General features: G+C 33.5%; 1 protein-coding gene across 4 annotated transcripts; it reads left to right on the top strand.

Annotated features, from left to right (window-relative positions):
• Positions 1-16,207: 16,207 nt before the first annotated feature.
• Positions 16,208-27,484, top strand: LOC149541914 (protein PIN-LIKES 7-like). Of its 4 annotated transcripts, none has more exons than XM_089796970.1 (12): positions 16,703-17,006; positions 17,173-17,301; positions 18,302-18,626; positions 19,058-19,137; positions 20,080-20,204; positions 20,605-20,726; positions 21,329-21,592; positions 24,395-24,523; positions 25,854-25,954; positions 26,179-26,231; positions 26,377-26,562; positions 26,950-27,484. In XM_089796970.1, the coding sequence occupies exons 3-12, from the start codon at positions 18,492-18,494 to the stop codon at positions 27,075-27,077; spliced, it is 1,323 nt and encodes a 440-aa protein (XP_089653096.1). In that variant the 5' UTR covers positions 16,703-17,006; positions 17,173-17,301; positions 18,302-18,491; the 3' UTR covers positions 27,078-27,484. The 4 variants fall into 4 exon arrangements, with proteins under 4 accessions (XP_089653093.1, XP_089653096.1, XP_089653094.1 ...); XM_089796969.1 differs by having other exon boundaries at positions 16,913-17,006; positions 17,092-17,301; XM_089796967.1 differs by lacking the exons at positions 16,703-17,006; positions 17,173-17,301 and adding an exon at positions 16,208-16,311.
• The last annotated feature ends 312 nt before the right edge of the window (positions 27,485-27,796 follow it).

Here is a 27,796-nt window from a genome sequence, read left to right as displayed (position 1 = left end):
TACCATGCTATGATGGACCTTTCATTGTGGCAATATAAGCATGTGGACTATATTGATGTGACCTCTCACTATAATTGTCGACAGAACCCCATGTGTCTGAACCTGTTGAAGCATTATCGCTGGTGTCACTATCAGTTTCCACTATGTATGAAGTGCGGAGAGGAGTAGAGGACAAGCTAGGAGAACTTTCCTCAAAGTGAACATCCTTCTCCATAAAAATCTTGTGAGTCTCTAGATCCATTAGTCTGTAAGCCTTCACATTGTCTTCATAACCGATGAAAGTACAAGGCCGAGGTGTCAGTGCCTTGCAACTCCTGGAAGATAGGTTAGCCCATGCTAGACAACCGAAGACTCTAAGGTGACTCACAACTGGTTTTTTGCCACACCATGCCTCAAAAGGAGTCTTTCCATCCAAGGCTGGATGAGGAGACCTATTAAGTATGTGAGTAGCATTGTTAATGGCTTCAACTTCAAGTGTAGGATCAAGAGATGTGGCCTTTATCATGCAACTTGCCATGGTCTTGAGAGTCCTAATCCTCATAGCTGCAACATCTGTCTTGTGCGGACTGAATGCTAGTGAGTTCTGAAGATCAATTCCCTCAATTCTGCAAAAGTTCTTAAGTCTTCTATCAACATTTTTGTTCTCATTGTCCACCCTTAGTACCTTGATGGGTTTCCTTGACTTGTGTTCAACATGAGTCTTGAAGTCTTGAAGCTTATGAACCACTTCATTCTTATGATGAAGGAAGAAGACCCAAGTGAATCTCAAAAATTTATCAACAAATGTGATTATGTAGCGGCCTTGGCTGACTGAAGTCACTGCAAAAGGTCCTACTGATACCATGTGAACTAACTGAAGAACAACTGGAGCTCGAGAAGACTTCCTTTTATCATACTTCTCCTTGAGATTCATATCCACAGAACAAGATGAACATTCTCCCTTAGAAAAGTTGATATTAGGTAGACCTTTGACCATGTGTTTTGAGAAAAGTTGCTGAAGAGAGCGGAAGTCTAGGTGACCAAACCACTCATGCCATAAGTTGATTTGTGAATGTGAGTGAGTTAACAAGGCTTGAGAAGGACTCTTAGGAACAAAGTGGGAGAAGAAGTATAACCTCTTGTCATCATTGACTTTCCCCACTACTACCAATGAATCATCTTTGAGACTTCACACCATCACTGAATCTGGAAGGAACTCAACCTTATGACCATCTCCAAGGTGAGTGATTTGGTAAATTGATAGGAGATTGGAGCTTAAATTTGGAACGTAGAGAACATCTTTGAATTCCCCATTTTCCATTTCAACATGTCCTTTCCCTTCAACTTCCATCTTAGTCTCATCTCCCACGAAGATGTGTGGTACCTTTGACTGCTTCAATGAAGAAAAGTCTTCCTTTGAAGAACCCATGTGATAAGAGCCACCTAAGTCAAGTATCCATTCTGAAGAACTTGTGTTTGCCATAAGTGCTTGACTTTTACCCTTCGAAGAGGTTGGAGTTGAATTCTTGGAAGTACCTGGAACTTGAATCTTGTTCTTCTTGAGTAGATTTTCTAACTCATCGATTCTTTTTGTCTTGAAATGATGCTCGTCATGATTTGGCTTTTTGCAGTATGCACAAAAGAGTTTGTCCTTCTTTTCATTACTTCATTTCTTGTTTGAAGAAGAACCGCCTTGTTGAGAGGAGGATTTTTGTGTCTCAAATTGTGTTTTCTGCTTCCGCTTCTTCTTCTTCTTGTTGCTTTTCCCCCTTGACTAGATTTGTGATCATCACTAGCCACCAAGGCTTTGGTCTTAGACAACTTGAGAAGTCCAAAATCCACCAAGTGAGATTGTTCAACAATCAAAATGTCTGCAAATGCATCAAAGGAAGGCTTCTGGTAAGTAGATCCCATGGTTAACCTGTGAGTATTAAAACTCGAAACAAAGTTGGCGTACTCAGAAGGTAGCCTCTTTAGGATGTGATGAATCAACCTATCATCTTTCATGGGATTTCCACAATCTTTTAGAAGTGCCCTATACTCATTGACTTTAATGATATAATCTTGAATTGTGTCATAATTCTCAAGATCCAAGAGAAGTAGATCATCTTCAATCTAAAATCCCTTTTCTTCATCCACTTTACCATACAACTGTTCAAGTTTATCCCAAGCTTCTTTAGATTCTGAACAATTTTTAATGTGAAAGAGAAGATCCCCATGTACACAACTCCTAATAACACCTAAAGCCTGTTGGTCTTGTCTTTGCCAATCAATGAGTTCTTTAGCATCAATAGGTTTGGTAATTGTACCATCAACATAAAGACTATATCCTTTTTCCATTAATCTACTCCATGCAATATCTTTCCAAGTAGAATAGTTGTGTGAAGTTAGAGGAGGAGATTTAAAACCCATGATGCAGAAATAAAGAGCACAATAAAGAGACACAAAAAACATAGTACACACCCCCGCTTTTCACTCAATCAAAAAGACTCCTCCAAAAAAGATGATGTTGGCACTTTATAAGTAGTGCGTTTACAATGGGCCACTTGTTAAAATGAACAAAGTGGACTTTCTAATTTTGCTTTTACAACTGCCTTATGAGGCTGAAATCTGTCACTTAAGCACTGTAGCTCAGATTACAAGAATTCTGAAAAAGAATCAAAGCTTTACAATGTCGAAAAATGCTTAATTCTGAAAGTGAGAAATTGGTCCACACCATCCTAGAATCTGACTTCAGATCTGGAAAATAGACAAAAATATATGAACTTTCAAAAAAAATAGAACCTGAAAAAGTGATCAGATGTGCCCGTACAGAGCTTCTGAAGTTGCAAAATGCAGGATTATGCAGGTACAGTGGCCAAAAAATGCAATTTCTACAAAATCTAGGCACCAAAACTAGGAAAAAAATGCCACCAATGAAAAATTCAAGAAATTCTACCTGATTTAAAAAAAATTGCACCTGAATCAGAGTCTGGATGTCCAAGTTATGAGCTCGCAAAGTTAGGCTGCCAAACTAAAAAGTAATCTGAAGAGGGGTCTGGAGGAGGAATTGTGAGTCTAAATTTGACGATCAAATGGTCGTCACTGCAGTTGTAAAATGCCTAGAAATGACAGTTAAACGGTTGTCAATTTTAACCTAGTGTTCTGCTAACGTCAGCAAAAAATTCACGCCCTAGGGTGATGTAGCAATTGAGTCATCATCTGTATTGTACAAAAAAGTACATGTGGCAGTCCGTACAATGATGTGGCAAGGTCCACCGGGTTCCATAGGTGATGTGGCAATCTCGGATCTACGTGTACAGCTAAGTGGACAGGTTGCAGATAGTGCAGCCATGGAGGAATAAAAACACTCCACGTGGCACTGTTCATGGAACACGTGTCATGGGTGTGAGATTTTAAATTTGCCATTATTGAAAATCTGCTTCTCACGTGAGCGGGAAACAAAGCTTGCCAAAAAACATAGCGACGGTGGGAAGTTTTAAAACCATCATTGCCAAAAATTGCAATGACGTCGCTGAATGACTCTTGCACCTGGGAAATGGTATAGGATGTCGGAACTGTGATTGCGACACCGGATAAACCAGAACATGGCCGAGGAATTTAAGGACACAACCGAAAGTTTGGCACTGGGTGGAAGACGTTGGAAAAGAAGCAACAATCACCGCCAGAAAAATGTCGTGAGAGGAGTCGATGCAGCGGGCCAAGATTAGAAGATCGATGCCAAAATCTGCAGATCGTCAGAGGTTGCTACCCTTGCTGAAAATTATAACTGTAACTACCGGGGTTTTTGGGAAATATCCCACATTGGTGGGGTGAATGTTCCCTCTACCCTTTAAAATGAAAATTCTGCAAACATGAAGCAAAGGAAGCTTTGCCGGTTGTTGGAGGAAGTGTGGCCACTGATGGACAGGGTTCCAGAGTCGGGAAATGCTTTGGCTGGTAGTTAGTGGGGAAATTCGACGGATTGTAGGAGTCAGTATTATAGCTCAGATTTGAAATGGAGACACTTGCTGACAACGGTGCGGTGTTGGAAAATAAAAGATCCGTCGAAAAATGCCTATGCTATCCAACAGGGCCGGGATCTGACTGCCCGATTCCTACAAAAAAATTTCTCTGCTGAGTGTCCAAAGGGCCGAATTTTTTTTGAACAATAATGACGAAAAATGCAGAGAATTAAAAAATTACAGATCTGAAAATAATCAATTAGATTTGCAAATGACCATACCCATACTACAAATCGGGGCCTTCGAGTTTCGATTTGCAAAAAAAATTCTCTCGCGGTCAACTTTGGGCCAAGGTAGCCGAGTTTAGAGTCAATTTTCACCGGTTCAGCATTTCGGACGCAATGGAGAAGTCAGATCTAACGCTGGACACTCCCAAATTCTATAGTACTTTGGATTCAAGCTGAGGTGATGAAGCAAGTGTGGTCTCGAACGACTATGTGATGAGAAAGTCTCCAAGTTGCTCTGATACCATGTAAGAATTTTCTTAAGGGAAAAATTCACCCAGGAACTAAGAACTCAAACACAAGCACACAATAGACCAAAGAGAGAGAGAGAGTATGATCAGAATGACAATGTATTCAATATGTCATAATTCATGCAATGTGCAATGTAAAAGTACACTAGGAGTGCCTGTATATAAAGGCCTCTGAGATACATCTAGAATGTCTCGTAATCAACACCATGATGTGTCATATAACCAAGCACATGTCCACCAGATATGGGTTATCCTCCATTAAGCACGGAAGTAAGTGCAGTGATGAGAGGATAAGCCTACAAGGATGACACACAAAATAGTGTTGTAGACACCATGTGCTAAAATATAGTTGTGTACTCCTGTGTTGTCTACATGACAACTCAAAAAGGTGCGCAAACTCCTAAGTGTCTCACAAATAAAAATAATAAAATAATGCAAACTAATTAAATAATGCATTAATCTAAGTAAACTTAAGCAAGTTTAATAAGTAAATACTTATTTACACCAACAAGCTAGAAATTATGATTTCTCATAAATTGTCAAAATGTTGTCCCTTGACCAACGCTATGTTCTGGCACTCAGTCATCATTGGGTTACTCAATCGCTACTAAATCTTCTGTTTGGCACATATATTGATACTCGATCAATATTGAAGCTCAATCAACACTATTCTGCTTGGCTTATACTATGGCTCGGTCAACACTAGCATCACTCAGCATAAACTTCAAGTTCCTTAATCTTCTTCTCTATTGCTCGGTCAAGCCTATGCATTTGGTCAGTCTTTGATCACTTATTCAAGGCTTTAGTACAATTGTCTTCTTCACTTGTAACATAATTTAAACAATTACTTTATCTTGTCAAATTCTAACTAATCAAGTGTCCAATATGGTTTCTTCTTCATAACTCAACCTTTCTAGTAATTCCAATAAATGCAAAATTGTCCTATTTTAACAATTTTCCATTTTTTAAAATTAAATAGCATTTGATAAATCAATATCAACAATCAATCCAAGAATTGTAAATAACTAGTCTATCAGGCAATTCACCAAGTCAAACCTCAAGAAATGCATAAGAAAAATCAACCAAAGCAAGAATTAAACCACATATGCACAGAAGACTCATGGGTTTTAATAAAGGGTAGATAGTCATTTACAAGTCCTCCTTGTAGGACAACTATTTAGGCTATGACTGGGATTGGACTTGATCATTCTTTTCCCATTCTTATCATTGAGATATTGTGATAGGGCACACTCATCCTAAGAATTCAGGAAATTTGATGTTTGGTACTTGCATCCTACATAAAAGATGAGCATGTACATGTACATAACTATACCTAAACAAAATAGGTAATGGAAGGGAGTGGTACATCATGTAGATCCCGATAGGAAAGTGACTATGACTCCCTCCCTTAACCACATTAGACACATCAGAGAAATGATAATATAGACATGTGTACCATACACATGCAATTATGGGGTAAGTATCATATTAAATCACAGGGCAAAACATCTAATGCTAAGATATAACAATGCATCATTAAAAATATAAAATAATCATCATTAAAACATCATCGAATATCACTATGAAAGAAATCACATTTATTAACTACAAATTGTTTGAAACATCATTAATGCACAAGTAGTCAAAATCATTAAATGACACATGAAATTAAGTCAACTAACCAATCATCATTGACATATCTCTAATCCAAGTCGTGAAATAATATCATATTACTATAAATCGAATATCTCTAACACTAACCAATGCATGAAATTGGCCTAAAAGAGTTTGGCAATCATAACAGAAAAATAACATATGGGTGGGCATTACATCCACCCCCCCTAGAATTAGGCTTACTCTTGGAAGCCTATTACTATGACTAGGAAAACTAAAAGTCAAAGTGTATTATCCATAATGTCATACAAAAGGGTCATTTAAGAAACTAATACAAATAAGTCATACACTTTTAGTCACTAAGAACAATATTATCCTAGTTTAAGAATAAACTGAAACCAACTCATCTCTTTAACAATTACTAAAATAGATCTAGACCTAGAATCCATCTCTCCTACAACACCCAAGAGCAAAACATCATCTCAGAATCCATCAGAAAACATAAGGGTACAACATATAGGCATAAAGCAAGAGTGTAGAACAAAAGTGTTATAAGTTTTCTTGTTTCATGTTAAGAAATTGTATCACTACAGAGTTTGTTGTTCAATTGTTTGGCTTTCAAATTTTATGTCAATATAAGTTTGTTGTTTAATCATATTGAAATTTTACTAATTTCTCATGTGATGGTGCACAATATGCCCAGAGTTTCTAGTGTTGAAACTCAAGCTCTAATACAAGATGCAACGCCTTGCTCGGGAACCCAAAAAAAAAAACCTAACATGTAACAATGTTTATTGAATCATTTAAAAAAAAAAGTTTAAACAACATCAAGATAGCATCAACGTGGAAGCAATATAAATATACACATCAAATACACATAAGCAATTACAAATACAATTTCAATTCCTCAAGGGTTCCTTCTCATTGAGTTACGTTAAGAAGTTATATTAATTAGTTTAAGTCTCAAATGCAATGTCTCATGATCATAAAGAATTAATAGATATATAATCTCATAATTATATACATAAGTACTTGACTAATACAATAAAACTACATCTAGTAAATAACATCCAATGCACATGTTGTAGGGTATGTGAGAATAGATACAATACACCAAAATTACATGATAACGTATATACATCAACTAAATAGAAGTCTTTGAGATATGAATGATAAATGTATAACTGCATCATCAAACATCTAACAACTGGCAATATGAGGGGGACCCAAATAGTAAAAACACACTACCTCTCAATTGCATGTTACCTAGTTAGGCTTCCACTCCCACCATGCATGGTTACCTAGTCAGGCTTCCACTCCCACTGTGCAAGGAAGATAATGAATGATCCACATACGACTAATCATTCATGAAACAATCCTGGGTGAGGAATTCCTAATAGATAAAACTACCTCAAAGGTAACACATACTACTCAAGAAGATAAGATAATCTAAAAAGAAAGAACACTCAATCCAATACCATCATCGCATATCAAAACATCACACATATACCAAGAATAGATCAAATCACCAAAATTATGAGATAAAGTCAATGAAAGATATCCACCTCAAGCCAAGATCCGCATGTCAAAAGTACATCATCCATGAATCACCAATCACCATCAATGAAAGTAAATAACCACATTAAATACATCCAACAATAACTACACCACCAAAGGTACAAACAAAATCTACGGAGGAGACTTAGGCTACATACTAGGGAGTGTTATCACATAGTCAAACTACTTGAGTTTCCCTAGACTGGTCTCTCAATAGACCATGGACCCTCAAGCATTGAGTTGCCCTAGACTAGTTACTCTAAACACCATACCCTCAACACGACACATGTGAAACCATAAAACTCTCTCAAGAAGATGAGGTGAATCAGTCACACTGTCATCCCATTCCCATCCTTAGTCTATACAAGCACTCAAGGCATGGGCGAGACAATATCTCAAACTTATATTTTTAGTGTGTTTCCCAAAATATTAATTACTAGATTATCACTTATTACATAACTTACAATAGCTTACCCTGGCACTAATCTCTTTAGGTCTTGAACCCCTACTGCAAGCCACTCCCAAAGACATGTACCTAGACAACCTCTCCTAAGCACATAAAACACAGTTGTGTCCCATACCACAACACCCATAATGATCAAACTTGATTCCTTAACAGACAACCCAAAAACAAGTTGGTTCTCCCAACCCAAGTAAACATAAATTCACCACGTAGAAAAACTCATAATTTGAACTTTTAAATTCAAAACACAAGCTCGTCATAATTTCCAAAATAGATATACATCATTAAAAAAATCACAAAAGAAAACCTCTAGTGTATGTCCTAGTTGGTCAGCTAACCACTCACATAAGAAAGAACCATCATGAAAAGAACAACATATGACTACAAGTAAACACAAGGAGAAAACACATATATCCAAGTCACACAGATAAAAAGGAAAACAAAACATATATTTCTGAGAGGTCAGTTGACCATAAAGGTGTGACTTATGCATAGTGTAATACATGATCTCAAAATCACTTAATCCCTCTAGGGCTAATTATCTAGTGTCTATTATCAGACACAATCTCTAGTTTCAAATCTAATAAGATTCTTAAGTTAGTATGCTTAAATATTCAAATGCCCTATCTGAATTTTAATAATAATCGAATATGACTATCTCAAGATTAATATCCCACAAAATATGATTTAATCTAAATATAACCTATACTATACTTCATATAACTATCTTTAACATTTAATGACCAAATTTTTAAAAATAAATTACCACTATTCATTATTACCAAACTATTTTTTATATACAAAATAATAATAATAATTTTTAAAAACACATTTTTAAATCCCCAAATGGGATCATACCTAAAATGCATGTTGCCCAAGGATAGTCATGCACTACACTATGGAAGCTACACACTATCCTTTTGGACAGTCGTGTAGGTGGGGCGGGGTGGGTGGTGGTGGTGGTGGTGGTATAACTCCTCCTCCTCCAATATATATATATATATTAGATAATATTTTTTATAAAAAAAACATTTTTTATATTAAAAGAAATTATATATATATATATATATAAGATTTTTTACAAGTACATGCCTGGTAGACAAATTTTTCCAACAACTTTTTCTTTTTATAAAACAAATATGAAGATATTTAAATCAATTTGACAATTCAATCTAATTAAATTTCCAATCAAACTAGCCTCAATATTTGTTTTCTCTCTAATGTTTTCTTCTGTAAAACACATGAGAAACTAATTTGCTTCAATCAGATCTGGAGAAACAATCAAATGAGAAACATAATCCAAACACCCAATCAAGCATGAAGCAAACAAATATTTTCCAATTGAACATGCATTCACTGGATTTCAAATCCTACCTTGCGTTGATGCTAAAATCTGACAGTTGAATGAAATTCTTACCACAAGCAAAATCCTTCAAGCCACGAAAATTCCCTTCCCTTGCAAACCCTAGAGTTGCTCTCCAAAATCTGTGTGTGCAATAATGAGTCGAAAACCCTTTAATATAGAAATCTAATTACCTTTTAGCGTTTCTATCTCCACAAGCTCTAAAATTGTAATTATTTCATTTAATTATTCCTTTCATGCAGATTTAATTCACTTTTTAAATTAAAATTGTTATTATTTATTTATTTCTCCACTTTTCATTCAAAGTATTTCGTAAAAGACATTTATTTATTATTTAATTAAATTAAGATAACTTAAGCATATTATTTAAATGCCACTAATTTTTAAATCTTTATTAATTAAGTAATAATACTACATAATAATTTAAAGTTTAATATTTAATATTTAATTTTAAAATCCTTTAAATGTAGTTTTCTAAATTAGGACTTTAAATTAATCTTTTAATTTAACTAAAAATCCATATAATTCCAATAATTTCAATAAATGTAAAATTGTCATATTTTAACTTTTTTTCTATTTTTAAAAATTAAATAATACTTGATAAATCAATATCAATGATCGATCCAAGAATCATAAATAACTAGTCTATCAAGAAATTCATCAAGTCAAACCTCAAGAAATGCATAAGGAAAATCAACCAAAGCAAGAATCAAACCACATATGCACAAAAGACTCACGAGTTTTAAAAAATGGTAGACAGGTCAGTTTTGAGTTCTCCTTACAAGATAAAGTATTTAGGCTATGACTAGGATTGGACTTGATCGTTTTCTTCCCATTCTTACCATTGAGTTATTGCGATATGGCACACTCATCCTAGCAATTCAAGAAAGTCGATGTTTGATACCTGCATCCTACATAAAAGATGAGCATGTACATGTACATTAATATATCTAAACAAAATAAGAAATGATAGAGAGTGGTACATCGTGTAGATTCTGACTAGCAAATGACTATGACTCCCTCCCTTAACCACATTAGGCAGAAGATAAAATAGACACACATACCATACACATGCAAGTATGGGGTAAGTATCATATTAAATCACAAGTCAAAACATTGATTACTTAGATATAACAATGCATCATTACAAATATAAAATAATCATCATTAAAACACCATCTGACATCGCTATGAAAAAAATTATATTTATTAACTACGAATCATTTGAAACATCATTATTGCACAAGCAATCAAAATCATTAAATGACACATGAAATTAAGTAAACTAAGCAATCATCACTGATACATTTCTAATCCAAGCCATGAAATAATATCATATAACTGTAAATCATATATCTCTAACACTAACCAATGCATGAAATCAACCTAAAAGAGTTTGGCAGTCATAACATATAAGCAACATACAACTGGGCATTACATGATATGTGTAGCGAAGACAAAAAGTGGACCTAATTATAAATGAGGTTTTGATCAAAGGAATAGACTTCATAGATTTTACTTTTGTTCTAATAAATGGCAAAATATAATAGTTTGAATTTCAAGAAACCTAAATGAACAAGAATTCAAACTATACGATAAAATATTACACGATATAAAATAAAATCTCAAATTAATACTATAAAAGAGAAAGTAACATTAATCCAACACACATCTTGATTGTAGAAAATGCAAAAATAGTTCTCATTCCATTTTGCAAAATTACAATGATAAATGGTATGCTAAGTGTTTCCAATACTACAAGGTTCTTTGAAATTTGTTTAATTTGCCAAAACCTTTGAGAAAGAATATAGAAAAAGTTAGTTTTGATGGCACATCAATCCATTGTACATTCTCCTTTGGAGAGAAGATGGACATAGACACAAACATATATTCAAGATGATACAATCTATTTTTCTTTAGAAGATGAATGTACATGAAAAAAATTTCTTTACGAGCTTCATCCCAAGGTTGAATAGCATGCAAAAATGATAAAATCAGAAGAAGATGTTAGGCTCGAGTTTGATAGTTTCCAATGAAAAGATTACTTCCAGAAATCTATTCAATACACAATTTAAATGAAACATTTAGTAGATTGTCCTAAAATTATCCCTGACAAAAGAAATAAAACATAAGTCCACAAATGTATTTCATAATCAAAAGCTTCCTTCTAAAAAATGTATGGATTTTTCATTTGATTTTTTTTAAAGAACAAAGAAACTGGATCACAATAGATGTAAGTTATAAAATCTACACCCATGAAAGGATTTCAAAATATCATTCACATTATATAAAGTTAAAAGAAAATTAATCAAATTTAGAAATGCAATTAAGACAAAATTTATGTAAAAAGACTTCTTATATGAACATTTTTACATATAGTTTTGCTAACTTATGTAAAATGAAAAAACATATACAGAAAAAAACTATCAATTGTTTTTCCATTAAAACACAAAAATTCCATAACTCATGTAGAAAGGCATGAAAGAAAGTGTGAAATTTTTAAAACAAAAACTCATACTAAGAAAAAGCTCAATGCTATGTTTTCTAATCAAACTTATTTCATTACTTGCCGAGTCCATTAATGACTATTGGTTTCCAATTCTTGCTTATTTCATATTTAAATACATTTTAGCCAAATCGATACTTTGTAATTATATTTATATTGGATTCCATTGCCCAAATTGGTACATATACAAAACTGATAACATATTGAAAGAAATGATTAAAAAAAATCACCAAAACCCAATGTCATTATTTTGAAATCAATACATAAATGAGATTCAATTATTCATCACTGACATAAATCAATTTTGAACAGACTTGATTTCATCATTTCTCGGTCGTGTCCATATTCAACAGATCCGATATTTCCATTTTTTTTAGTTTAATCTATCTTAGGGCTAACCAATTCTTAAATCGATTGTAATTCAATCAATGACTAAGTAAGACAATAACAACTTTTCAGATTTGGGATTCATTAAATACAAAAATAAGACAATAACAATTTTTCAGATTTGGGATTCATTAAACACAAAAATGATAACAAGACTTTCTTTTAATTTGAAACCGGTTTTATTTATGTGATTAGTATTTGTATAGTTGAAAATCTTCCACAATATCATAAAAATAATTTTTTTTGAAAAGCAATATTATAATTAAAAAAGTTTCTGAATATTATGTTAAAGAAAAAATAAGGTAAATTTCTATTTTCTATTTTCAAAACAGATACACTAACAACTATTTTCACAAAAAAACTTTCAGGTAGCAAAGCTTCCACAAATATCCTATCTTCTAAATTAACTGGAATAGTTTCCAGTATATTTGTAAATTTACTTTTCTGAATTCTACAACATTCACTAAAAAATAACATAATGCATATGTTTCATTAACTTTTGTTCTCTACATGTTGATTCAAGAATCAATATCTTCTAAAAATTGCCACCTATATATATATTTTTTTCCAACGTACAACTTATTTTCTCTCTCACAAATATAGCCTTGGTCTATGCATCTAAATAAGTTGTTGTCTCCACAAAGATGACTTCAATCAAGTGATCTAGTGGGCATTGTTCATTCTATAATATGACACTTGTTTATTAGTCCATGTCTTTGTAAAAGACAAGGAACTATTATTTTCATTAGCCCCCCCAATTAATTTTCAAATAAAGAATCTATTTTTTAATAATAGGCTAAGATTTGGGACTTTGTATTTTTTAATTCATTTATCACAACCAAAATTTTAATTTTTGATTGGTTCAAGGCTATTTTCTTGGCCATAAATCTTATTTTTTGAATGAAAAAATATAGAAAAAAATAGAAAGGATAAGCATCTAATTAATGTTCTTGTCAGTGTTTATTTGATACTTTAGTCAAAGTTTGACAAATGTCAGTAGACATCAAACAGAAGAGCAGACGAATTGACATTTTATCCAAACATTAGCTACATGTCAAATTGGTGTATTCATTCCATGCTTGCAAGAAATGGACAGAGGCTTTGAAAATTATCAGAAAAACATATGGCATAGTCTTTGATTAAATCATATGGCGGTGGATGATAGTCTTTGATTAAATCCGATTTTAGTCATTCCTCCTCGTGCTTTGGGTTGAATGCATATTAAAAAAATAATAACAAACTAAATCTGATTCCAGTCATTTTTAGTCATTTTCACCTGCTCGTGCTTTGGGTTACTTTTTAAAACCAATAAACTATTATAATCAACGAAAACATCCATAACTTTAAATATAAATAATTATATTTATTTAGTGAAAAGAAAAATTATTAATTTTCTTTATTATTATTATTTATTATATTATAATACCAAATTATCAATTTCCTCTAAGAAGATGAAAACGGATAAGAAATTATTTAGACTTCATTCTTGTAAAAGACAACGTACTTAAAAAGCAAAGTTATTTTATTACATATGGAAAAATATTTTAATAATAAAATTACACCATCATCTTAAATAATCAATTCATAGGAGTTTTATTTGGTAAAGCATTAGGTCAATAGATTAATAGTGGTACTTTGATATTATCATGTCTACAAGCTTCACTTTCATCATGAAAAGGTTGGGCACTTAGTTCTAGAACTTATTTTATCAATTTAGGATATTGGTAATTTCTTATGATCCACCGCAATCTGCACCATAAGTTGGCAAATCTAATTCCATTTTTGAAAAACAAGTGTCTAAATTTTCTCTTTGTGCCAAAAGGTAGGGACTCTAGCTCGACCAGAGCTCTTGTTTAATAGTGTAGATACAGAATATAGCTCCATTTATTTTAAATTGTAGTAATTAGCAATTCCACAAACACTTAAGTGACATCATTCAACAAACACTTCAAATTTCTCATAAATCACATCACTCAATAACGATTACATCAATATGCAATAAGGCCATGTTATTAATGACGGTTTAAAATGCTCCTCCTAACAATAAGTTAATAATACTCTCTTACAAAATTACTTTTGTACCTTCTTTCAACCCATTTCACATTTGCTTAATACTCCCCTCTCATATTCCTCTCACTACCTATTACACACCAACACAAGCTTGCAAGTGATAATTATTAAGTACTTGGTCAATTTTTTTAATTTTTTTTTAAGAGGGGTAAACGCTTTGACTTGGAGCTATGAACTAGTGAGGCCACAAATAGGGGACCTCATCCCCATGAGATTTGAACCTTGATGGCAAGGATAACAACATAACAACTTAACCATCACAACATGCCATTATTGGCAGTACTTGGTCAATTTAAGTTGTATATATCCTATATGTTATATAGAAATACAATATTCTATTAAATAACAAATGATTATTTTGTGATTGTACTATTAGAGATTTTTAGATTAAGTTTTTGTTGAACCTTTATAAACTTATTTTTTGTAACACATTTCACTAGATATGCTATTTTAGAGAGTTACATGATATGCCACACCTTCAAAACGTAGTTGTATGCAGTTAAGTGTTTATTTTATATTTCTTAGAAAATAGACACCTTACAATATTTCATGCAATGACTACATATTGACAAAATTAAGCATTGTGACTTTTCATATAACAACTACATATTGATGAAACTATACCTCATAAATAATAGATCCTCTCCCTTATATCATATTCTTAAAGGTGGATATATACATTTAATGCAAATGTGTCTCTCCATGTTTTACTATATATAAACGAATATGCAAGTCAGTATGATACTGACTCCCTTGCCCTATTGAATTTTCATAAAAAGACTCTATAAATCAATGCGATAATCCAAGACTTCTACCATAAGTGAATTTATATCTCTTGTGCTAGATTTTTTACTAATATCTCTTGTGAATTCATTTAATTCTTATATTGGCTGAATTTGATGGATTGAAAAACTAATACTTTTGAAGAGTTATTTTTTTATTAAGTTGTATTGTTTCATTGATGTTTAATATTTTTTTAAATGTAAGTGCTTTGGTTTAGATTTTTAAATTTTTAGATTATATTTTTTTAATAACACAATATTTCTGATTTAAATAAAAATACTAAAAAATGATATTTTCTTATCTTATAAAACCATTTAAGAAATATTATTATATATTATTATTATAAAAATACTATTATTTTGATATAATATAATAGTATTATATGATATATAAGCAATAAACAATAATTATATTTCTAAATACAATTTAAATTTAAATTTGTATTATAATTAATATCATAATTTTATAATATTTTATACATTATAATAAATTTATTAAACTAAAACTAGATTTATATAAAAACTAAAGACGCACATGCACTTCTTATAATAACAAATAATTTGATGCTATATACCGACCAATATTAAATTCCATTTAGTTGTCAATTTGAGTACAACTCCAGCAGCCTGCACCTCATGCGCGTAGTGATAAATAAATCTTTTACTTTTAAAATAGTAATAAAACAATGTACCAAAAAAATTCGTTTGCATGTACCGTAAAATAATTGAATGCAAAGATGTCTACACTCGGTCACTCATCTCCGGACTCATAATTGTCCGGTCGGCTGAATTCTGTGGAAACTTCTGCTGAAAATGTACATCATCACATGTAAAAATTCCGGTCAATAATGTCATTACTCAGTAAAGCAACCACGCTGATGTGTCGAAGATTGAAATCCCCGCGGGGTAAAACAGAGGACATATTCAACTTGAATTCTTCCTCGTCAGCTGCAACTAGATGAGGAATACGATGGTATAAATTTTTGTCACTCCACCGCTACATAAGGAAGACAATCCCTGCAGTAATGTTTACAGCAATGCCACTCCAATTCTTTCTCTGCTATTTATAGGCCCCAAGTCCCCTGTTTTTCAGGTTTTTCCTGAGCTGCAGGTTTGTTTTTCTTGTTCTTTCATAGCATTTGTTTTGATTGTCTGCCAGGAAAACAATGTTGAAGTCCTTACATTCCGTGATATGGGTGTCAAGATCATGGGTTCATATTCAGTCTGCTTTTGTTTTGCTGTTGTGTGCAACGAATTTTGTGATTATCTGATGTGGGCTGCGAAAGTTTGGTGTGTTTTCTTCTCGCTTTGGAATCTTCAACGGCAAAGAACTATAATAAAAGGGGAAAAATATTGTGCATTGGAAACCCAAAAGCATGATTTTCGAAAAGTGTTTCAAATATAAAATTTACACGATTTTAATGAGGAATCTGGTTTGCTCATCATTCGCTATGGGGGAGCTTTATCTATTAATTTCGGAGTGGAATGTTATCTTTTGCTGCAGGATTCGGTTTCCTAGTCGCGGTATATCTGATTTTCTGGGGTTTATTTATAGAGCTGTGACTGCCTGTATACACATGCATATATACACAAAAAGCGAAAACGTGTATACGTGGCATGTGTATACGCACATGTTTGTAGCTTTGCTTGATTTGTGGGTATATACAGCACTGGATGTAGTTATACATGTTGGCTTCAAACTTCAGTGGTTTACAAATTTACAATATAGAATTGGTTATTTTAGTGAGATGCGGATTTTGTTTTCTATGAACATGTTCTGGCCTGTTCTGCCTTGGTTTCTTCTTGGTAAGAGGACTACCTTGTGTTTTTATAGTTATTTTACCTTGTGAGCTCCTTCATTCATACCCTTTTAGATTTGCCGTTTTCTTAGAATGTCACATTTAGCCGTCGGAGCTTCTTTGATATTTGGGCGGAATGAAATCTCCTATGATTTTATGAATTGAGTCCCCAGGCTTAACGAAAGAGTAAAATTCCATGTTCCTTTTCTGGCGTGGGCTCGCAATGGGATGGAGAAGACCATGACCACAAGGGGAAGATGGAAATGGAGACCTAGAAGTAACTTTATTTTAGGGACACGGAGGTAAGGCAGTTTTGTTGGGATTTTTATTTTTATTTACATGGCTGGGATGAAGGTCTCTGTAATTAGGTGTGATTTGTTCTGTGATTAGGTGTATTTGCCCGGTCATGGAGATAGACTGCCTTGATTGATTAATCATAGTTCTCTAGTCCAGGATTTATCTTCCAAAAAGCCTCGGATTCTTGGAGCCCAAAATACATTATGTCAAAACCTGCTTGGGCTTTTTTATGCTTGTATGGATTTTAACTTTAATACGTAATGCGATTTGGTGTCATTGCGCGGTCGTGGAGATAATCTGTTTGATTGATTAGTCAGAATTCTCTAGATGAGGATTTATCTTCCGAGAAGCCTCTGATTTTTGGAGTCCAAAAATACAAATTGTCAAAAGCCTCTGATTTCGATAGTTATATTTTGGAATGCGTAGTTATTTGGTTGAAACGGAATGGAGATTTGGACGTCTTATGATGTTGGTATAAAAGCAGGGCAGGGATTTGCTATTGCCCTGCTGCTTACTATCGTTAGCAGTTTGTTTGTTTAATTTTCTTGGTATGCAGTGGCCATGTCGTGTTGAATGTAAAGAATGGTGGCCTGTCTTCTGATTCTGACTCAGATGCAGACAATTGCTGCGTTCTTTTAGTTTACATTTATTGGCATGATCAAAAATATATTTTGGCAAGCACACCTTCCTTGAGAGATCTGTTTTACGTATTGGGGATTCTGTTGTATTATGTGGGATTTGTAAATCCCTGCTTGCCACCTTATTTGGGATCGCCCTTTTGTGTCGGATTCTTTTGCTCTGTAATTGGAGCTTTTGATTCTCTATTTTTGGTTAAGATCTTTGTAGAACTCCAGAATTGCATTGATAACATGATGTACCTTTGAGATTTATAAACTTATTTCGGTTCTTTGTTAAACGCTAGCAAGTATACTTTCGTTCTTTTCTTCTGAGCTCTGTTGGTTTTTGTCTTTATCGAAGTTAACATGTAATTGTGCATCTTTGCAGGTTTTTCTCGCTCATGTATAGAATTGCTCGGAAGGATTTTTTGCCTTGGGAGTCATACGCTCCTCAAAAAAGGTCTGATATGCCAATTCATTCATATGCGAGGTCGCAATCTAAGGCATAAAGAAGTCTCGGTTCTAAGTGCTACACAAGCTTTTTATTGAAATTGGTAGGAAATTAAACTTAAGGCAGGATGGCATTCTGGGACCTTTTAGTTGTGGCCTGTATGCCAGTTGTGAAGATTCTTTTGATAAGTGGTTTGGGCGCTGTCCTGGCCTCTCAGTATGTGAATGTCTTCACTGAAGATGCTCGGAGACACCTAAATAAGGTAATGAACTACTTACTACATGTATGCCTCCAAAATTCCTAACACAGACATTAAAATGGAGGCTGTCCTGCAAACAGGAAGTATTGTGGTTAATTGATAATGCTGTTTTTGATAAGAGAAGGCATATCTTTGTGTATAATAGCTTCTTATGTTCATCTATTCATGTTCTATTTCTATGGTTTCTCTAAGTCAGTCAGAGCTCTTTATATCGTGAAGTGGACATTTCATTGCTTGAAATTATAGATTGTTAAAAAGCACAAAAAATATATTATTGCAGATAGGAAAAGCTATGATCATGGAAGGACCAGTGTTGTAGGTAGAAGAGAAGAATTCACAGAATAATCATAGTAGATCATCACTAGAGTATATATGTGGGAGATTGTTTACTTACATTTTCATTTTTTTTCTTTTGTATGGTTATCACTTGACAGATCACCTTTATCGTATTCATACCAGCACTCATGTTTGCAAGCCTCGCAAAGTCGGTAACATTTGAAGATCTTATTTCCTGGTATGTGATATTTTCAACTTCAATTATATTCATTGCTAGGAGGGACTGTTTTAGTCCAAGCAGTTGTGAGATTAAAAAATGCTTTCTGCATTGAAAACACCATTGTTTCTGATAACTGGAGTAATAATAGTGTTATAGGCTTCAGACGAGATAAATTGACAATAAAGAAAAAAATGAAGTAAATGAAGAAGCATTGTTAAAGATCTTCAGTATTCACTTACAAGAGAAGCTTTTCTTGAAGCATTTATTAAATTCTCAAATAGCATTAGTATTTGCAGCTTAAGCAATAGGAGCAACAGGAATGCCTATTTGGGTCCGGTAGACTTTAGAAGGCATTCTGGTTAAAGTTGAATATAAAATCGATATTTAGGTCAACATGAACTACTTAGTTTGCTCCTTCTTGGTTAGCATATATGTAGCTATTAAATGGCTTTTCTTTAAAAAGAGCATTCTATTAATGATCATCAAATTACACGAATCCTAGATTCCTTTTCTAATAGAAATGAATGTATTTCTTATACATCAATTAGTTTGACATAGGTTTTGAATATTGCAGTTAAGTGAATATGTAAGGTAAAGATGAAGTTGTGCTAGTTGTAAAATACCTTGTAGTTATTGAACTTAGGTTATTCAGCATGCAAAGAAATTAACAAGTAGAGTCGAGAGAAAATAAGTTCTGTCTACAGCCAAAGAGACTTAGTACTCACATAGGAGACCCCAACGGTCTCATGCCTCACCCCTTAATATTACCGAAAAAAAAAGCATATTTGCAAAACCTTTTACTTATTGCTATTCTGCTGGCTGCCATTGCTGAAAAATGGAGGACTACATTAGCTTGAAGTGATTAACTTTATTTAATTCATATTATCAATTACACGATGATTAGCTCATAATCTTGCACTTGCTCCGATTTAAAGATTTAGCACAACTCTTTCTTTCCAGGTGGTACATGCCATTCAATATCTTGCTTACATTTTTCTTTGGAGCTACACTTGGATGGATTATTGTGAAATTAACCAAACCTCCAGAGCATTTGAAGGGCATAATTATTGCAAACTGTTGCGCAGGTGAGTGATTCTCAGATCATACTAAAACCTGAAGAGCTTTATCTTTCCATTCTGTAATGCGCTGCGTTAGCATATGCTTTGAATCTTGTAATTACTTTTTTGGTATAACTGGGCAATCTTAGCCAAACAATTGAATCTGCAGGTTTGTGGGGTAAGGAATGGTCATCGATTTCAGCTAATATTCTCGTTTAAAATGTATCTTGTAATTTATACATCCTTCCATAAAATAGAAAATGGGACAGTTATCAAATCTATCTAACTCAATTCTGCATCCACTTTCATTGAACTGTAACGTGAATGATGGAACTGTTGTTTTTTTGGTTTTAAATTCACTGTGCTAATTTTTGGTCTGGACTAAGTTAGCTGTTTCCTAATATTTTCAAGGTCTTCTTGCATGTAGGAAACCTGGGTAATTTGCTTGTGATTATTATTCCAGCAATGTGTGACGAAAAAGGAAGCCCCTTTGGAGAACCCAGCGTTTGCAGAACATATGGAATCGCATATGCATCATTCTCAATGGCGGTATGATTTTAAAAAGAAATATATTAATTTATTTTTTTTAAAAATTAGAAAGATAACAGCAATAAACATATTCCATAAGAAATTTATAATCAATTTTTTTTAACAATATTTGTAACTAAATTTAGATAGATAATTTTATTCTAAAAAAGACATGGCATTTTCTAAATTTTCTATATCATCAGATGTTATAAAAAAACACTTTAATTAAAAAAATATAAAAATAATTTAACTAAAAGCTTTTCTTATGAAAAGATCTCATAAAAATAGTTTGTAATTTCCCTGTATGATCGAATTATACAATCCACAGAAAGGTAAAAGGCCTTGTAGTTTCATATTTGGTAACCTGGTACTTGATTTTTGTGTGTTCAAGCAAAGAGAAATGAACGTTTGTGTAAGGCCTTTTACCTTTCTGTAAAGTACAACTCACAAATTACTGAATTAGTTTATATATTCCTAATTCTGTTCCAAAGCGAACCAAATGTGTTGATTTATTACTCAGAATTACTATGAAAATAAATTGCAATCTGTGGACTTAAATTCCATACCTGAAAAATTGACATTTTTCTAATATGTTTTATATTTTCTCCTGTTTGGGTTTGCAGCTTGGAAGTATCTTCATATGGACTTATGCATACAGTCTTGTCCGATCATCAAGTCACATTCATGAAGAACAGGAAATAGAATCTGGACGTGAGGAGAAGGTTCCAAATATTGATTATTTGAATGTAGGGGAAAATTCCGGTCTTTTGAAGACAGTCCGAATAGCACCAGAGGTGCAGAGTCCTCGTGGAAATCCCCTTTCTCGTTCTCAGAGTGCATGCAGTATGATAAGGGTTTCATCACTTCCCAGAGATTTCAATCAAGAGGTTTGAATACGAAATTTGAAGCCTTTCATGTTATTGTTTTCAATTATTACATAATAATTAAAATTGCTTCAGTAGTATTAAAAATAGAGTTTGTTTACATAGGCCGAGCCACTGAAGTAATTGTAAAACATAAGATATAGAGTGATATCTGGTGGTCCTGATTATATTTATCCTTTGCAATTTTATGTAATGTCACCTTTTTGGGATAGCTCAAATTTTTGCCCGAGAATCACAAATTCCATTAAAATAAGACTTATAGTATATCTTCATTCTTATTTATCTTTGCAATGAGGGAGCTATTTTCCGACTGGCAACGACATATAGTATATCCTCATTCTTATTTATCTTTGCAAACTGATAACATTCCCATTGTTCTATTGAAAATTTGAAAAAAATGTATACTTAGCATGCTCTGTTTTGATACCATCCCTTCCAACCCTGTCCAACAGAGCCTAAAATCCCTACCTTGTGGAGTAGGAATTTGTCTTTCACGCTGCATAAGTCTGCCAAAAACTTTTTCTTATTCCCATCATGTGTTAGCAGTCCTTTCTGTGAAAATCAGCCTCCCCTAGTTTGCAATGAGACAAACCCCTTCTAACATCCACTCTGTTTTAAAATAAAATTCCATTTTTTATAACTGCAGATGTTGTCCCCCATAAAAAATGCATAAAAACTCTGCTGCATTTGAGGGGGTTAAATTGGGTTCATAATATCCCAAGTGCAACTACGAATGCCTCTATGAATGGTTGGAATCACTCTAAATGGACTAGGCGAAACTGAAAGTAAAGTCAGGTTTTATTAGCATTTATCTAACTGTTCTGTTTGGATGATGCCCTTAGCAGTCAACCAACGATGGGTCTATGTCATACAACCTAGGTAGGAATTGAATAGATAAAATTAGATTCCAAGTAATTTGTGTGCTTCATTTGTTTGGTTGAGACACATTTGTCTTTCTTTTCTGTTACTTGTGGTTTTGGTTATATGCCATAGAGATATCATTAGAAACTATCAAATACCAAAACCTTCACTAGCAAAGTGGCTATCTATCTTAAATATGTCCAATATTAGTATTAGAGTATTTGCAGCATAATGTATTACTAATAGTCTAATTCTATTTACCCTGCTTTATTTCTTTCTATTATTAATATAGTCAGTCACAGAATATTATAACACAAGGCCATTAGTAGGAAAAGGTAGGGAATGGGGTTTTTGTATGTCATATAGCATTTTCATGCAATGAGACAAACATAATATTTGTGCTTCGTTAGGTTGATGATAACATGTTTTATTAGAACCGGATATACTTTTGACTGTGGGCTGGATCAATCCGCATAAGGGTTGTCCAAAGTCCAAACAAACCTTACTTGTACATATACTAACCTAATTTCTCAAAGATGCAACAAATATATTAAAGACTAATAGGACAGGATGAGAAATACCTTAACAGTGCAATTACATCTTTAGGAGCAAGGATCCCACTTGTTTGTGTTAAGAAGAAAATTAGAAATATAAAAATGCTTCCCAAAGAAAACCATCACAAGACCAATCTTCATAGGTGCTAGTCAGAAACAGATCTTAATCCTTATCTGAATGTTTGAAGTATAAGAGGACTGGAGCATAGTATATTAATATGGGGAAATGAGAATTTTTGAAGGAAAATGCTTCCCAAAGTGAACCCCCAAAAGTGAACCATTATATGGCAAATTTGTTGCGTCTGTCATTTAGAAACAGATCACTTTTGCTCTCAATGGTTCTTCTATAAGAAGAATCAAGCAGAATCTATGAAAGGTTAGTTTCCATGAAGTATTGATATTACATTATTAACATATTGGTTAGAATGGAGCTCAAATTGGGCTAAAAGAGGTTTGAATTGACCCTCACGGCATTTTAGTTTTATGTTGGAGTTGGGTCGTGTTTTATCATTGTGATTTGAATCAGTCTATGTTACACGGATGTGTTAACTATTTTTGACCCTCTAGGAAATATCCTGGAAGCACATCTCCCTGCCATCACCTCGGTGCTGTCTTTTAAACTCTGGAACTTTATAAAAATCAACACAAGTCAATTTTTTTCTTAAGACAGAAAAAGTAGACACAATTTGAAGTGGCCTTTGACATTAACTAATGGCTCTAAGCTGGCACTAAATTGAATCTATGTAAGACATTGTCTGATTTCACCATAAATGTTTTCATTGGTAGTTATATAAAATATAAAAAGGTATAATATATTTTATATTAAAATATATATAAAATAATTCACACACACACTGCTGTCCCCTATTTTTGGCTTTCCAAGAAACGTCCAGGTAAATGCCTCCTCTGCCGCCCTCCCCCGGTCCCATCCCCATCATGAAAATGCTGTGGAACATATATGATTTATCAATTTGTCTCCCTGAAGGGCTATAGTTTTATAGGGCTCTCACTATGAAATACCCCATTTTAAATACTAATAGAGCCAAAAATGTGCCAACTTGGTGCACACTTCTGTTACATGAACTATTTAATGCTGTGATTCAAGTCTGTATAGTTGATTTAATTCAATTAAAGAAAATCTGGAATTTGTCCAAAAACAGAACACGGAAGTCATTAAACCAAAAAATACAAGTAAAATTGTTCCGGATTAGTTCAGGAGAAGGTACCCATTGGACTTGGAGCATATTTAGAACATCTGTGATTGAAATGGTATAAAATCCCATAAGCATAAAGAAACTAAAAATATCTGTGTATGCTTTGACTATTTTGTGATTCATGTTGTGAGGATATTGAAAGGAGATTTACAAAAGCTAATGTTGTTTGCTTGTAGGTGGTATTGCTTTCCTCTCCTGAAAAGCCAAGCTATTTCCATAACATTCTTGGAAAAATTAAAGAGTACACAAAGGACACTCGTCAGCTAATTCTTGAAGAATTGAAAGCGCCTCCTACTGTTGGTGTGGTATGTTGTTGAAATTCTCATCTATTTATATTTGATTAAGTCAGGTGCTTCTTAGTTTTAATGTCAAGTACCAATATTTTGCTGGACTAAATGTGGGGTAGTTTCTGTAAAACAAATGAACAGCTCTGGAAATTTTCTGTCTTTTTTGGATATATATCTCTCTGAAATAAATTTAGTAAACTCTAATATTCTTGTCCTCTATGCCCGGTAGCTTGCAAAATACAACATCCACTTGGGATAGCCCTCACTAATGTATTTCTTCAATGTAGTTCTGATTTTCATTGAGTTGTTGTAATAAGTGGTATGTTGAAATAGCGATCCGTATAGATTTTATAAGGTGCACTGTGTCCTATCGTGTGCATGCTTCTGGTGACAGCAGTCTATCTCTAGTATATGGCCAGATCACTTTTACTTGTAGAGCACACCTGCTAACTATTGTCACAGTGGATTAGCGATAAGCTTATCTATGAGTAGTGACAGTAGGCAATAGGTTTTACTGTTTTGGGTATCACCATGGGATGAGGACGGACTATGTCTTGGGCACATTGCAAACGTCTATGTTTGTTATTGTGGAGGCATCAACTCCAATTTTCGCATGTTGGTACAAAAGTTGGCTCCTATATTAGACTTAATTCCATCATGTGGGGGGTTTTTCTTATAGCAAAATATAAATGATAACAGACTGCCTTATGGTGTGCTTTGTATAGGTCTAGCAGCTGATATATTACTTGGACAGGTTTAACAACAGGAATCCAGGAACCACACACAGTCATATGTTCAGATCATTTCATGTTGATACAAACCACTATTGAATGATTAGCATTTGAAAATCTCAACAACAAACACAAATTGCAAATTGGTCATCTTTTAGAGGAATTGATAGACACCTCTTGTGGACTGTAATCATATAAAGAAAGAGTTGAATAGTGTTAGGAGTGGAATAGGAGTTGAAAGAAGCCTTTTTCTATGCGTGCATTTATTAAGAGAACTGAAAATAAATAGAAGTAGGTTTCTTTTGGGTTCTATAGCATGTTCCTTAATTGTTGCCAATCTATTTTTCTCCTGACTGATTTTTTTTTCAAATGCCTTTATTCTCTTCCATGCAATATATAAATTCTTTGAGGTGCAAGATTCTGCATCTGCAGCAACTGTGCTGCATCACAGTCTTCTGCCATCACAACTTTATTAATCTGACTTCACTAGAATATTTCACTTTAAGCACATTGAAGTTATGAGGATTGTTCAAAACTTAATTTATTGTTTTCAACGAAGTTTCTTTTGCATATTCAAGTGCTAACAGATCTTGATCTATTAATGCCATTTAATGCAGATAGCAGGATTTATTGTTGGAGCAATCCCGCAAGTAAAGAATTTATTTATTGGTGAAAACTCTCCTCTACGAGTGATCAATGACTCCATATCTTTGTTGGGGTATGCATCTCTAAGATTTTTTTCTAATTGTCAGTCTATACAAATAAATACTTTAGTTAAGAATGAAGTAGCACAATTATGTCTATGATAGGATATGTTCGGTAGACTATGCCATCAGAAAAGTCATACCAAACCCTGTTCAGGATTTCTTACTGTCTCCACAGATTCAAGCTTTTATAATGATAGGGTAATATATTTCTTATTTTGTTTGAACCTTTTTGCAGACAGGGGGCCATTCCAGCCATTATCCTTATACTCGGAGGAAATCTAGTCAAAGGTGTGTAGCACACATGTAAAAGATCTGTACTTTTGAGTTTCAACCATATTGACTTCCAATATTGTCACTAGGAAATGCCATTTGATTGTCTTTTTTGTTCTCTTTTATTTTAATTGAAGGTTATCTTACTTGTTTCTCTTCGCAGGTTTAAAGTCTTCGAGTCTAAAAACTATAATCATTGTATTGATTGTCTGTGTGAGATATGTACTACTTCCGGTGATTGGAATATTTGTAGTTAAAGGAGCATCTTATCTTGGGGCATTGCCAAATGACCCATTGTATCACTTTGTAATGATGATTCAGTTCACAGTTCCGCCTGCTATGAATATAGGTTAGTATCCTGCCTCCCCCCTAAATGTATATAGGATAAATCTTCAGTACATAGATTAGTAATACTAATCATAGATGATGTTTCTGCTGAGAGTTGTCAGGATTTCATTTCAAATGGCACGCCCTTAAACATTCACATGTTCATAAGTCATAGAATTGGCATAAACATTTTCAATTACCAACATAAAGTTTCCACGGTTCATAACATTAGAGAATAATGTTGTATTAAACCAATTAGAAGTGTTTACATTAATGTTTTGCATCAACTCATGATCCATTAGGATGGAATAAAACAAGGATCATGAAGATCATGGAATATTGATGTAAATCAAAACTAGAAATAAATTTTGTTTCAGTGGCTAAATAGTGTAATGTTGTATTGATGCAGGAACAATGACTCAATTATTCAATGTTGGGGAAGAAGAGTGCTCGGTGATCTTTTTATGGACATATGTCCTAGCAGCCTTTTCCGTCACCTTTTGGTCCACAGTGTTCATGTGGATCTTGTTCCCTTAGGAATTCTTTTTCCACTCTATAGTTAGATATTCATACTCAACAAAAGTTGAGAAGGTGTTTATTAAATTTTGTTGCGATTCATTATTTGATTTTGTAGCAATTTGACAAAATATGGTAAGAACTGATTTCTTGCCTTTATTCAATATTAAAGGCTCGGATAAATATTTTTAATTCAGCATCTTTGCATACAACTACGCTCTCTTATGGGACATAGCCTGCAAGAAAGAAAAGCTCATCTTTCTGTACAATGGATGAAAAAGGTAAAAGCATGTTTCGAAGATTTCCAAAAGGTGTTCCCCACACGGATCAAATAACCTTTTAATCTGCACAAGATGTAGTTGTATTGTACATGTGGACCTTCAGGATGTAACCATGACAAATTGAATGATCATTTTCCATTTGAAGGAGAGGGTCCGAGGGTCCCTAATCTTGTTGAGTGGTTGTTGCCAAAGTTGCTAATTATTATAAAAGTTATAGAAAACTACATAATCTTTTAGGTTCCATCTAAATGCTGGATACTAAGGGTGGATCTTGTAACGCCCCCATTTGGGATTAACCTATACTTTGCTCTAAATTGACAAATCGTAAATGAAACAAGAGAAAAAATATAGTTAATACATGCAATTGTTTATTGAATAAGATAAGTCGCATAACTATAAATATTTGATGTCTGATTTTTCATAGGCTGATCTCTTAGATTGAGCTCCTTTATGAAATAA

The sequence above is a fragment of the Cupressus sempervirens genome, chromosome 8, assembly GCF_028749045.1.
Source record: "Cupressus sempervirens isolate cs-2001-9-10 chromosome 8, ASM2874904v1, whole genome shotgun sequence".
Classification (NCBI taxonomy): Eukaryota; Viridiplantae; Streptophyta; class Pinopsida; order Cupressales; family Cupressaceae; genus Cupressus; species Cupressus sempervirens.
This window is presented reverse-complemented; position numbering and strand designations above follow the sequence as displayed.

Bases quoted from the DNA above. Each gene is read 5' to 3' on its own strand.
- LOC149541914 (XM_089796967.1), top strand. From the start codon at position 18,492: ATGGCATTCTGGGACCTTTTAGTTGTGGCCTGTATGCCAGTTGTGAAG. The intron at 19,138-20,079 runs GTATGTGATATT...CTTTCTTTCCAG, and splicing joins TTTGAAGATCTTATTTCCTG to GTGGTACATGCCATTCAATA. The intron at 26,232-26,376 runs GTGTGTAGCACA...TTCTCTTCGCAG, and splicing joins CGGAGGAAATCTAGTCAAAG to GTTTAAAGTCTTCGAGTCTA.